At 36.0% G+C, this 14294-nt stretch overlaps 1 protein-coding gene across 2 annotated transcripts in view; it reads left to right on the top strand.

Annotated features, from left to right (window-relative positions):
* The window catches only part of RPRD1A (regulation of nuclear pre-mRNA domain containing 1A), a 54193-nt gene that overhangs the window by 28294 nt on the left and 11605 nt on the right, over positions 1–14294 (top strand). Inside the window, exons 5-7 of one of the 2 annotated variants that reach the window (XM_024580199.3) lie at positions 399–525; positions 632–811; positions 2183–5903. In XM_024580199.3, the coding sequence (XP_024435967.1) occupies positions 399–525; positions 632–811; positions 2183–2511 (636 nt within the window). In that variant the 3' untranslated portion in view covers positions 2512–5903. Of the gene's footprint in view, positions 1–398; positions 526–631; positions 812–2182; positions 5904–14294 lie in introns of those variants that run through there. The other variant, XM_024580198.3, reaches the window with a different exon arrangement.

Raw genomic sequence — 14294 nt, 5'->3', positions numbered from 1 at the left:
AATATATCGTACATAAAACTTGTATTCTCCAGGTTTGAGTTACAGCCTGCCTTCCCTTTTACCACTGTGTGTATTTGACTTATAAACTAGTCACATCAGTTTATTGTCAGATAATTATTTTTACACTGTCTCCACCACTGGAATATGAGTTCCTCATGGCTAAGGGCCATGTCTCAGTTACCTGTTTCCAATTTATACATTTCTAGTGTCTTCCATTTAGTGTAACTGCTTTTTGTTAATATATAAAATAAATGGAGTGTCTTCTAAAGCAGTTTATATTTGAAACTTTGAACTAGTAAGTATAGCTCATAAGGATTAAGAAATATGAAATAAATTTTGTTTTCTGTATTTGTTTAAGCTTCATTTATTTTTGGTTCTAAAGTTGTATAACTTTTTAGACTCTAGATCTCGTTAGAGCATTACAAGATTTAGAAAACGCTGCTTCCGGTGATGCAGCAGTTCATCAGAGGATAGCGTCTTTACCAGTTGAAGTCCAGGAAGTGTCCCTACTAGATAAGATAACTGGTAAGACATTCTAAATGTGATCTGAATTTTTGGGGCAGTTTGGGTGAGGGAACAGTATATGGCATTGTTTTTGTTTTGTGATAATTTTATTCTGTGCTTTTCTTAGATAAAGAATCTGGAGAAAGGCTTTCTAAAATGGTAGAGGATGCTTGTATGTTGCTGGCAGATTACAATGGCAGATTGGCGGCTGAAATAGATGATAGAAAGCAACTCACTCGAATGTTAGCAGATTTTCTTCGTTGTCAAAAGGAAGCCCTTGCAGAGAAAGAACATAAATTGGAAGTGCGTAACCTTTTCCTTCTTTAGTGTTTGTTTAATTTATTTTGGTAGGAATTTTTAAATATTTTGATGTTCCTGCACATTTTGCATTTTTTTGACATAGACCTTTTTAAGACGGTGGCCCAGGTAAGCTACTACTGGCATTAGTGGGTTTCTTTTACTTGAATCAAATCAACCTGCCTAAGTAAACTTAGAGATTTTAATTAGAAGAATTGGTTGCATTTAAAAATAGCTCATATGAGATTCCAGTTATAATAATTTGCTTTATGAGTTTAAATCCTTATTTGCAAGAACAAAAATAATGGGAAAATAGCAGATGTTATAAATCTGATGTCATGTACAGTGAATTATGGTTGGATGTATTTAATTCCTGTTCTGAATACTAGTGGTCTTTTGGGTATACAATTAAGAAGTAAGACTTTGGGTCATATACTTCGTTGTGGGTGTGCTAGTTCTCAGTCTCTCTGTTCTTGAACATCAGTTTTGCTCAGGAAGGTCATCTTCAGGTTACTCCTTTGTTCCACCTCACCCCCGTGCCCCCTACCCCAGCTCATACGCACCCTTAGATAGAAAGTCACTACTTCTTTAAATTGAATGATGATTGATAATGTTGACAAGAAGCTTGGAGGTGCAGCATTAAAAAAAAAAAAAAAGCACTCCCATATTTTCTTTGAGCAGGGTAGCCATTGTCAGAAATGGATGAGCCAGATTTGGTTTTATAAAGGATTTTTCATCTGACTTGTTCTTGTTTAAATTGTTTACCATCTAGCAATTTCTTATGCTAATAATATATAGGAGAATTTCTGATTTGTCTGGATTCCTTAGAGCTCGTTCTCTGCAAATTTGTAGTTAAGTTACAATACTACCTCTCTTCATTTTTATTTATTAGTGCCCCCCATCCAGGGCTGTCAAGACCATATGTGTATAATTCAGGTATTTCTGTAAGGTTTAGTTCTTGTTTCAGTGTCCTGTAACTGTGCCAAAGATGGTTGCCATTTCTACATGTGAGAGTGTTCTACTTGATGAAGTACTAACAGCAACGCTGTCACCCCCCATTTCTTAGCTTTTAATTTAGCATTACCCCTTTTCAATTTGCTCTTTCTCTGTTCACATACACACTCTGAGAACATAGTTGTTGACACCATGCCCTACCTTTAGAGATGTTGTCCAGTGCTCCAGCGAAAGGAAAAGGGAGTTTTTTAAAACCATACTTATGATAGTTAACTTACCAGTTTTTGATCTTGTGATGGAACTTCAACCTTAAACATATTGTTACTTCTTTTATTGTAAGCAGGATTAAGGGTAAGTCATGTCATGCAATTTTTGTCTTCAGTCTTTTGGTACAGTTTCTTTAACTTCTGTTGAGCTTCTGTTGCAGGTATTGGACATGGCCTGTCTTCTAACGATGTCATCATCATTAGCATATTCTTCCTGCTAAAAATAAATATCAAACTCCAAAGTCTGTATTGTCTCATGTTTTTGAAAATTGAAGAAAAGACTGAAACTTTGCTATTCTGCTTTATACTGTTTTCTCACTTATGTTGGTTATTTATTACTGGTTACAAAACAGGATTTGTGTTTGTTTCAAATGTAAATGTAGAAAATAGAACAGATGCTACCCCCTACCCTCTTTCTCCAGTGTGTGATGAAGCTGATGATGATAATAATAACAGTAACATTTACCCTGTGTATCAGATACTATTCTAAGCACTCCACATATATCAATTCATTTAATCCTGTATAGTAGGAGTTACTATTACCCCCATTTTACAGGTAAGGAAACTAAGGCACAGGGATATTAAATAACTTCCCCAAGGTCACAAACAAGTAGTGAATTGTTTAGAATCCAGGGAATCAGCCAACAAAAAGACATATTTACTTTTAATTTTTACATAAATGTAAAATTACAGCAAAACTGAGTCCCATCTCCGCATCTGTTTCTGCTTCCTTGAACTTCCTCAGAGGTAATCACTGTCTTGAAATAAAGTCTTTTAGGAGCTTTTTTGTTTTGCTTTGGGGTTTTTTTTCAGCATTAAATTTTATATTCAAAAGAAACCACAGGGTGTCCAACCTGTGGCCCACAGGCTGCATGCAGCCCAGGATGGCTATGAATGTGGCCCAACACAAAATCATAAATTTACTTAAAACAGTATGAGATTGTTTTCTGATTATGTGTCGCAGTGTATTTAATGTGTGGCCCAAGACAATCTTCTTTCAGTGTGACCCAGAGACACCAAAAGGTTGGACATCCCTGAATGATGTTAAACATTTTTTTTACAAGTGAAGAAATATTTAGGTTTCTAATAAACTAGGAGGTTATTCCACAGAAGTCCTTGTAAATTATCACTTATAATTTATTCCTTTGTCATCAGATAGGAAAATGATTTGAGATAGACATTTTTTGTACTAAGAAGGTGGCATCACTTTAAAGTTGAGACTGAGAGGTAAAGATTTATACTTACAAATCAGCTGTGATATCATCAGTTTTAAGTTACCTGTTTTTGAACAACAGCTGTGATTCACCACATAGTGATGTGTCATTAATTATTTGTTTTTTTTTTTTAAATGGACATACATCTAAAGTGAAACTTCAGGAATTGACTTTATCATATTCTTGAGGCCATTATTAAAGCATTTGCTAAGAATGAAAACAAGTGTTTTCTGTTTTATTTTAGAAATTATGAATTACTATTTTTGAAACATGGCTAACTTTAGCTGGTTATTAAGTAGATAGCTAAATAGACTATTGATTAGTTCATAGATTGCTATGGGAATCATTTCACCATTCAGAAGTTGCAATTATTGCATAAATTATTCACTAAGCTTATTTTGAAGGCATTCATGGATTAGGGGACTTACAATGACATTTTGATTTTTGTGTTTTTGGAGAGGAGGCAGTACAGAGATCAGAAATTCTTTCATACTTAATAAGGTAATGTTTTTACTCAATTTTGAATACTTTTTTTCATGGTGTAGTTGGTGTAAGGAAGCATAGTTTTAGAAAATCCCTATGTATCTCATAGTACATTGATCTAGTTTAAATTGCTAGGCTTCCATGGAAAATTGGAAATCACAATTTGATGGCTCTTAAAAGGAAACATCACTCAGGTTCCAAGAGGACAATGTTTATCTTTTGCAGTTTTACATCAGTATATTCAGATTTAAGTCATTAAAATGAGGGCATAGTATTTATTGTATGAATGTTGTTTGTTTAGTTTCTGTCCCTAATGGTGTCAGGTTGCATCCACTGAGTTGCATATTTTAGTTTGTGCATTATATGTCGTCCTGTACTGTAGAGAGCATCCTGGTGTGGACAGGTTGGTATAGTTGTGCAAGGATATCTGCAGGATTGATTCTCAGAAGTAGAATAGAATAGCTAGGTCAAAGGGAATATGTGTTTTCAGTGTCGGTAGTGTACTCAAGCCCTCTAAAACCTACGTCTTTTTAAATTCCTTGAAGTATGAGTGCATCTTTTCTTTTACAACCTTATCCACTCTGTCAGTGATCTTTTAAATTTTTCTATTTTGATAGGTCTAACTTTTTTTGTTCATTCATTTTGATCATCTTTATTTTTTCCCCTTTATTTTTATCGTCGACACTAATAGCGATGTCCCCATGTCCACCCCTTTCTTTGCCCATTCCCTCCCATCCGTCTGGCCATCACCACACTGTTGTCTGTGTGCATTAGGTGTAATGTTCTTTGGCTAATCCCTTCACCTTCTTTCATCCAGTCCCATTTTGATCATCTTTTAAAAATATTTGTTAGCCATTTTATTTCTGCTTTAAATTTCCTATATTCTTTGAATACTTTTCTGTTTGGTTCTGAGTTTGTGTATTAATATTTGTCTCTGCTTTTATAGATTCTGGGATTTCTGGATATAATTAAATTGGCTTTCTCAATTCATAACTGTGAAAATACTATGCTAGTTTTTGTAGTTTTTTTCCTAATAATTCTATTTCTTAGGTTTTTTTCTTCCTGGTATGTATAATGTCAGGATATAACTAATAATTTCAAAGTGATAGTAAATGTCTCCTTGTCATTCAGTGATTAATGATTAAATTAATGGCTCAATTTGTCTTTTACTGTGTTGTGAAGTGCCATTTGTTATACGTAATTCCGATATATATACGTGGGAATGTAGTCCCTCTTCTGTTCTACTGGTCCATTTCTCTCACCCATCTTTGAATTACACAGTAGATACTTGTTTGTATTACTCTTTGGTATTGTTTGTATTATAATTTTACTTAATCATGATTGTGTATATGAATTTTTACTTCCCATTTATTTTATACATATTTACCTATGTAATATTTTAAATGACAACATTTGCTAAGTAGACATTATTAAATTATTTTTCAGTTACGGTTGAGAGTTAAGTGGACTTAATTTACTTGGCCTTTTTGCTGTTTTTGGACATACTATTTACTTTTGTTTGTTCCTCTGTCTGCTAGGCAGTATATTTGAGGTTTTCGAAGAGTGCTTACTTTTCATAAAGCTTTGTTTTTCAAAACACTGAATTTTCATTTTTTTTAAATGCTTAAAATCAATTTTGTTTTGCCCAAGATATTTACTGATTAGAAATTTCTGTTGTGGTACTCTTTTAATGTAGGAAATAAGAATATCTTAGTATATATAGCAGTGAAAATGCAAATTTAAAAATCTGTTGCACCCCGGCTTGTGGCTCAGTTGGTGGAGCGAGCATAGTGCTGTGCACCAAAAGGTCGCAGGTGCCATTCCTGATGGGGAGCACACCTAGGTTGTGGGTTTGATCCCTGGCTGGGATGCCTATGGAAGGCAACTGATTGATGTCCTCTCTCATCTCTCTCCCTCTCTCTGTCTCTCATATCTCATCCTCATCTCTTAACTCTCTTCCTCCCTCTCTCTCTCCACTCTGTCCTCTCCTTCCCCCCTTCCTCACTCTAAAATCAATAAGCATATCCTCGGGTAAGCATTTATTTAAAAATCTATTTCATGCAGCTTTTTGATATTGATTTATCACTTTAGCAATATTATTCAAGGGCATAGTAGTAAGAATATGGGGAATTGATTATGGAATCTTTCATCTGTGATTCGGTTATTTTTATCTTATTGTTTTTCCTTCCAAATCACTGATTAAATTTAGAAATAATTTAATAAGATGGAACTTTGTGCATTCAAAGAAACAAACTTCTTAATGGCTTCTTATGTTATTTTTTGACATCTAAATATCATTACATAAATTTTTTAGTGGTTGATTTATTTTCGAAGAATTATGTAATCAATTATTTTTATTGATTATCATAGGAAGAAAGCTACATAAGCAAAAGACTTAGCAATGTGTACTAGCTCCTTGCGTTATTTTGTATACTGCCCTTTTCATGTAATTTACTATATGCATCTTATATCACTGTTTTCTTTTTAAATGTATGGTCATATTATAATTTGGTATATGTTCTGTATGATCAGATGTTTCCATTGCTCTGATAGTATAAAAAGTATTGCAGTGGATAACTCTTCAGTTAATTCCTTACCCATATATGAGTATATCTCCTGTGATAAATTCCTAAAGATGAAATTGCTGATTCACATTAAAGACTCAATACATGTTACCAATCTGACTTTCAGTAACATGGTACTAGATCATTGTCTTTGATGACTCCCAAATATCGTCATCTATAGGTCTTCTCTCTTCTGTGCCATTTATTTTCTCCAGAGAAAATACTTGAGGTTTGCCAGGTAGATGACGCAAACCATCTGTTTTCAGAGTAGCACCTTAGCTCTCATTTCTGTGCTTAAATTTCCAAGTACAGATCTCTGGCCTGGTTTCTTATCCTCTTATCTTTTGGATCTGTGGGGTAAGAGTTTTAATAGACTGGTAGAAAGATTTTTCAACTGACCCTTGTTGTCATCCTTAAGAGTCACCATTACATTTCTTGGAGCTTTGGTACTTCAAAGTCATAAGCTTATCCACCTATCCAGAGTTTCTCAGGATGAATTATATTACTTTTGGTCATTGTACCTTCTTCCAGTTTTTTCCATCTTCACTTTCAAGTTTCTTGACATCTTTGTTGCCATGGTTCCCTCTTCATCCTTGTGGGTTTCTGTTTTATAAATTGATTTATTAATTTAGTGGCATTTTCGGAGGGAGCTAAGCATGGGTTCAGTTTACTATATAAATGGAAGCCCTACAGTTGACTCTCAAACAACACAGATTTGAATCATGTGGACTTGGTGGGGGGTCAAACGTTATATGTGGGAGTTGTTGGCACCATTAATGCCCGTGTTGTTGAAGTGTCAACTGTATAACGTCTTTCGTAACTCTGCCAAACCACCCTAAGTGGTGGTTTTACACTGCCTGGATATTAACAACTGATCTTCCAGTTCCCTCTCTTAACTTTCTATATCACTGCAGCCAGATTGGTCTTTTAAGAAGAAATCAGGTCTCATCTTACCCCTGTTCAAAACGCTTCAGTGTTTCCCATTACTTTTGGATCTTCCTTTAAACTCAGTGCCCATATGTGGTCTACAAGATTGCAGGTCACGATTATTCATTTAACCTCATCTTGCTGTGCGATCTCACAGGCATCCATTTTGCTCTTCAAGCAGATGAAGCATGTTCTCACAGCGGGGTTTCTCTTTGCAGATGGCTAACAGAATGACTGGGGTGCTTTCTACTGATCTTCACTGGTTCCTTTTTCATTCAGTTTTGTTCCCTTTTCACCTCTGCATAGTCCTGTTTCACCCCTTCACTTGGTCAGCATAGTCTTTCTCCTGCCCCCCTTTTCCTCCACTGTATTACACTGTCATTTTGTTTTCTGTTTTTCTTTCATGGTACTTAGACTATTTAAAAATTTTAACATTTATATACTTAGCATCTGTACCTGACACTAGAATGTGAGCTCTGTGAGAGGAAGAACTTTGTTTTTCACATGCTGGGTCATATGGTAATTCTAGTTCCAACTTTAAAGAAACTGCCACATTGTGCCATACCATCCATAGCAGCTGCACCATTTTACATCCCCAACAATGCACAGGGTTTCAGTTTCTCCGCAGCCTTGCCAAAACTCATTATTTCTACTTACATATATTTTTATGTGTGCACATATACACGTTCATACATTGCGGGAAATGTGGAAAATACCAAGTCCAGAATAGAAGACTAGAACCGCACCACAGCCTACTATTAATACTGAAAATACATAATTTGAAATAATAGCATCTTTGAGTTCCTCTCTTCCTCCTTACAAGTTTTCTTTATAGAATGTTAAATCATTTTTCTAATTGTTTGATTGCCATTATTCATGTATCACTTATTAAGAAATTTACTTGAAAAGCTGTTCCAGTCAACTATATCAAAATAGAGGACAGATATACAGGTCATAATACGTAACAAAAGTAGTGCAAGTCTTCACGTGTCTGAGAACAGCTTTCATTTCTGCTCACCCACGAGCGGTTTTTTTCTTTTGGTGTATCTACTGTACTTTTTTTTCTCCTACATATTTAATGATACTTTGACACATATCTAGGATATTGGTCTCATTAAGTTTGCTTGATATTTCTTGTGCCCTTTTATTGGGAAGACCTAAGTTGCTTTTTATTTTTGTTTCTTAGGGTTTTTTTTATAGTTTCTGCTTAAATTTTATTACATATATATTGACTTTTCTGAATCTTCTCCATGTTACTCATCTTTTCTCATCATTTTTTTCTCATTTCTATTTTCCTGTAATATTTCCCATGGACTTTTGTTGTTGATGTTGTACTTATTTTTTTTTTTTAATAGCATGCTTCCCTGATGTTGTTTTGTCAGATTTTTATGGGTCTTGTTGAAAAAAAGGACTTACTGCAGATTTAATACTTGACTAGTTCACAGATCCTACAATTCCAGGGCTAGTCAAGAGGGAATCAGAGTGAGAAGATGTTAGTGCTAGTTTGTGAGCTTGCCGAGTCAAGCTTAGATCTGATTGGAACCTTGCCTCTAGTTTGCCCCCATACGAGCCAAACCACTCAGTGGTTTGTTGTGGTTCCTGGAACTTCCCCATGCTGCTGGGGGTCTAGCAGTCACAGGTGGCCGTGTTACAGTGGCTTATGGGAGAATTGGCAATGTAAATGTCCATAATGACTGTAAAATAGTCCTGCCTCCAAAGCTTGGTGAAGTGCATAGGAGTGCTTAAGCCTATTCAATGTTTAATTAGCTACTCCCTACTTTTTATAAACCTTAATATGTGTTTCTTTGTTGGTCAGCTTCTTATGTTTTTTATTGCTTGCAGCGAGTGTTTAAAGCATTTTCAGTTCCAACTTTCATTTTTTTCTAATCAATGAGGTTAGGAATTATACAAGAAATGCTTGAAAGTGTATGTTTGATGAAAGTATGGGCTCTGAGGAAGGATCTAAGGATTCTTTCAGTAAGAAAAGTACAAGTAAAATATGAGTATATTTTTTATTCTTTAATACATACTACAGAGAACATCTTTTTGACAGTGTAGCATTGGCTTTTTTTTTTTTTTTTTTTTAATGCTTAGGTTAATGTTGGGAGTACTTCAACCCTGTTTTTTCACTAAACTCTGGTCATTCTTGGATTTGTTCATCAGATTCTTATATAATTAATTTTTAAATACTTATTTGTATTATCTTACTGAATCTGTTTCAGCCTATAGAGTTTTCTAAAGAGTTGTCATTTCTTAGTGCACTCTCCCTCTCAGGAGCACACCGTTGCCTTTATTCCCTCTCAGGTGTGCATCTCCTAAGGGTTCCCACGGGACTTGCAACCAGGGGAGCAATGGATAGCAACAGCTCTTATTGGGCTAACCCCTTGAACCTGTTTCCAGGGTGCCCTTTTCTCTGACATCTCAGTGGCCAAAGCAGCCCTGCCTAGGCTCTTGTTGCTTCTTGTATGCTAAGCCCTTCCTTTTTTCACTGTCCCCAGCTTTAATAAACATACTCTCAAAAATAAAAAGACTTGTTTTCTTGTTTTGACTCTCTTGGCTTTGTGTCGTCTTCAAATTTCTTAAGGATATATTCCAAGTTATAGATAAAAATATGTTTTATGTGTTGAAGAGATAAGGCCAGAAACACAGACCTGTGATTAGAAAATTTTGCTGGTTGACTCTGGTCTTAGATCAGGAAACACTTGAGGAACAGTCGGGCTTTGTGGTGAGGAGTGGGGCTCTGCAGCTGGATTGCCTGAATGGAAATTCTGGCTTCACCACTTAACTTCCTCAGTGGCATTAGGCAAAAGTAAAGACTTCTGAAGTTCCAGCCCAAAAAAGACTTCAAGGTTTTCTAGCTACCTTATGTCTGTCTTACCATTTAACCAGTGAATTTTGTGTTTTATTTATTTTGTGTTTATAGGAACACTCCAAAAAGAGTATAAGATGCCTGCAATATTTTAATATCTGTAGTTCTCTCAAAGAAAATGTTTATATTCTTTGCATCTCCATGATTGTACCAGGATTCCTAAGTTCTTCAGAGAATATGCTAATCCTCTTTTGAGATTCTGACTTATCTGCATCAGGCCCATTTGTTTGTTATTTATGGAATCTACCTCTTCAAGATTAGGTACAGTATTTGTTGGTGTTCACCTTTTTCATAGTTCTTCATGATTTCTTGGAAGTAATTGTCTCAGAGATCAGGTTAGTCTAAAGTGTTTCCTACCTTTTACCCCAGGGTCCTGGAATGTAGTGGATTATGTTAAGAGACTTGGATTTCATTAAGTTCGGTGTTCACATTATTCCTGGCCTGGTTTAGACTTTTCAATCTATTCTGTAGAGAAAACAAAAGCAGAATAGATTCTGACCTTAGATGCTTTCTCAGTCTTAGACACTCTTCCCTTAACTTCTGTTTTAAGATGTTAGACTAAGTGGCAGTTTTCCCTCTTAGAACTTACAGAAAATATAACGTATACTAAAATATAATAAAGAAAAAACCTAGATAGGCTGTATCATCTGTGTAATAAGGATGTATATATTATGTTACATATTTGTTACATTAATATATAAAGACATAACGAAGATGGGGTAAAAAGAGAGGAAATGAAATGGGGAGAGGTGCAATGGAGGGACAGGGTTGAGGTGAGGTGGAGAGACACAGAGCTGCACTGTTCAATAGGCAGCCACTGGCCTTATGTATTATTTAAGTTAATTAAAATTGAATAAAATTTAAATTCTCAGCAATAGCTATATTTCAGATGTTCAGTAGTCATGTGGCTCTTGGCTATTGTGTTGAGTAGTACAGATATAGGACATTACCATTGTCACAGTAAGTTCTATTCATAATGATAAAGACTGCTTAAAATATAAGTACAATAGATATATAGGAAATGAGATGATATTTACTATATGAGATGTATGTAACTGCTCTAATAAGAGAAAGAATGCTGTGGGTGCCTCCCAGATGGCTGTATTCTTAGATAATGGATTACTGATGAATGAATGGAAAGAAATCCCATCCTGGCATGTACCTTCCGAAAGGTGGGGGCACTTACTCAAATGCTGTATGCCCAGAAGGCAGGAGGCTGGAACAGCACACAGTGACTAAGGGTACAGCAGTAGAAACAGGGTCAGCCCCTGTGCATTCCTCCCTCTTGGGCCAGGTAGCAGTGATGAAAAGTCTGTCTGTATGTGGCTGGGAGCAGAGGAAAGATGCAGTGTGCCCTCCAGGCTGGTGAGGCCCAGCAGTGATGAGGATCATCTGTATCTGGAAACCAGTTGCTAGTCTGATCAGTGTTGGATCCTGTCCATGCAAGCAGGTCAGTCACTAGTTACATGAAGTTAACATCTCTGGAACCACCGTGCATTTTCAGAAAGGTAATACATAAGACAGCACACTCAGAGGGAAGAACTTCCCCCCGTAGGAAATAGTTCATAGAAGAAACAGCAAAGTAATGTAAAGTATTGAAAAAATGCCTACATACCTGGAGATCTCACCCCTAATAAGTATCCATGAGAAAACACGGTGTCCTCAGAGCCACGTCATGAAAGGCTTTGTACTTTTACTCGTTTCAATAACAGTTTACGTTCGATTATTACTTTGTATTAGTTTCAGTTGTATAGCTCTATACTTAAAAAAATTTTTTTAATCTTCACTTGAGGACATGCTTATTCTAGAGAGGGAAAGGGAGGGAGAAAAACATCTATGGTTGCCTCTCGTACATGCCATAATTGGGGACTTAACCTGCAACCTAGGTATGTGTCCTGACTGGAATAGAACCAGTGACCTTTTGGTTTACAGGAGGGTTCTCCAACCAAATGAGTCACATAGGCACGGGCTGTACTTTTTTACTCTGATGAACAAAGGAGTTGTCTGGAGTTCTAGGCTATAGCCCAGGAAGCAATGTAAGCAATGGGGTCAGAGCCATAATGGCTATACAATGAGAGCAGATGAGACTTATGAGATTTTGGAAAACAGTGTGCTAAGTTTAAACAATATAGTAAGTCAGTGTTCCATCTTTGCACATGGTGCATTTCTAAAACAAAAGAATATACTAAATTTTATCAACAAAATTATATATAGAACGATTTTTCCCCAGAGAGATTTTATTTACAAAGTTCCTTACTATAGTTATTGATGTTTTTTAAGCCCTTTTGTGTTAGTTGAGATGTAAAATTAGGACATGGTTATTTTTCAAAAATTTTATTTTTAGACAGGGGAAGGGAGGGAGAGAAACATCAGTGTGTGGTTGCCTCACCCATCCCCCACTGGGGACCTGGCTTGCAGCCCAGGCATGTGCCCTGCCGGGGAATTAAACTGTCAACCCCTTGGTTCGCAGGCCAGCGCTCAGTCCACTGAGCCACACCAGCCAGGGTAACAATCTAATTATTAACTGTAAACAATGGGATTTAAAAATAACATCCTTCTCTTGGATAAATAGGAATAATGTTTAGTAGGAAGTACTGATCTTCAAGATGGGAAGAAAGATGGAGTTTTTAGTGAATTGAACTAGAAATTGGAATGCTGATTTTGGTAGCAGGCCTGTCAACTCAGTCTGTCAAGCAGAAGATGTATAACAATTTTTTTTTCATGGAATGAACAGAAACAATATCCTTGTATTTGGGTTGCTGAAATTTTTTTTACATTTGGATTACTGGAATTTTTTGATGCTGAATTCCACCCAGTTTAGAGTTAGGTTACAGTCTGTTGTCATTTTTCTTTGGTAGGGAACATACAGTCTACCAGTTGAAGTCTAGGAAGTATTTGAGTGAACCTAAACATTTGCCACTCTTAGCATGTCTGATTTCTATCCTTGTTACCACAAATATCAGCACAGGCTGCTGTACAAAACAAATGCTGGCTGTAGCATCATCATGGGATAGCTTTGACCTGTTTGCTAACTAGTATGTGAAAGCCTGAATTTGGTGTCAAAAACCAAAAAGCTGTTTAGGATTATCTGTATATAATGTATATACATAGTGTATATTAGATACATTGGTGTACAATGTATATACATTTCACACAAGACAAACTTTGTGTGATAGTTGGAGATATCCTGTAGAAAATGTAGAACTGAAAATTTCACAGTACAGTTGTGAATGAGAACGTCAAGAGTTTCCTTCGACCATAGGGCACAGGATGCAACCAGGGGACAAAAAGTAAGGGGGGGGGGTGTGGAACGGACAGAAGGGAAACTGGGAAAAGGAAAGAAGGATAGCTCTCTTCATGCCTGACCAAATGTACTGTTGTGTCCCCATGCAGCAGCTGGTATTAGGTATGTCAGATGACTCCTTTTTCTCAACTACCTATCTACCCAGACCTGTCTTGAGAATTTATCACCCTCAGGGAGGAGCAGAGTATCTGGATTCCTAGTCCTAGTGAGGTTTCTTGAATTCTAGGATGTCAACCTGGGCTCTCCTACCAGATTTTATTCTATAGCAATCCCATTTTGCTGCCTCTGTCTGACTAATCATTGAGTGCCATATCCCTTATTTGAGCTTGTGTGGTGAAAGTGAAAAGACAAAACAGAAAACTGTTCATCAAGAAACTGCTCTTAGAGCCTCTAATAGCTTCTTAGTTTCTAGATTCCCAGAATTCTTCAGTCTCTTGGATAAAATCTCCCAATAATACATACAGGAAGTATTTCCATACATTATATGGATGAAAAATTACTACTGTCATTAACATCTATTCTGAAACCTGGCTATTGTACTTAAACTTCATAGTAGGAGAGAGAATTTAAAATTTATGTCATAAAGTAGTAACTAGTACTTAGGGTTTACTTTGTGCCGCAGTAGTGCTCTAAGGACTAATTTTATTTTTATTTGCCATTCTATGAAATGGATACTACTATGCTTTTTATGAATAAGAACAGGGGCACAGAAATATTAATAGATTCAAAGGAAATTTGAAAAATATTAAAATGAATGCATTAAAATCACTTAGCTTCTGATAACATTTTGATATATTTCCTTTAGTCTTTAAAAAAAGAGAAAGTCATGTATTAAGAACATTTTGAATAGTTACAAGTGTTCAAAAACTGTTATAGCCATACCAGATATACAGATCTAGATCCTACTTGCAT

Source organism: Desmodus rotundus, chromosome 10, assembly GCF_022682495.2.
Source record: "Desmodus rotundus isolate HL8 chromosome 10, HLdesRot8A.1, whole genome shotgun sequence".
Classification (NCBI taxonomy): Eukaryota; Metazoa; Chordata; class Mammalia; order Chiroptera; family Phyllostomidae; genus Desmodus; species Desmodus rotundus.
Note: the sequence above shows the minus strand (reverse complement) of the source record. Positions and strands in the feature narration are given on the sequence as shown.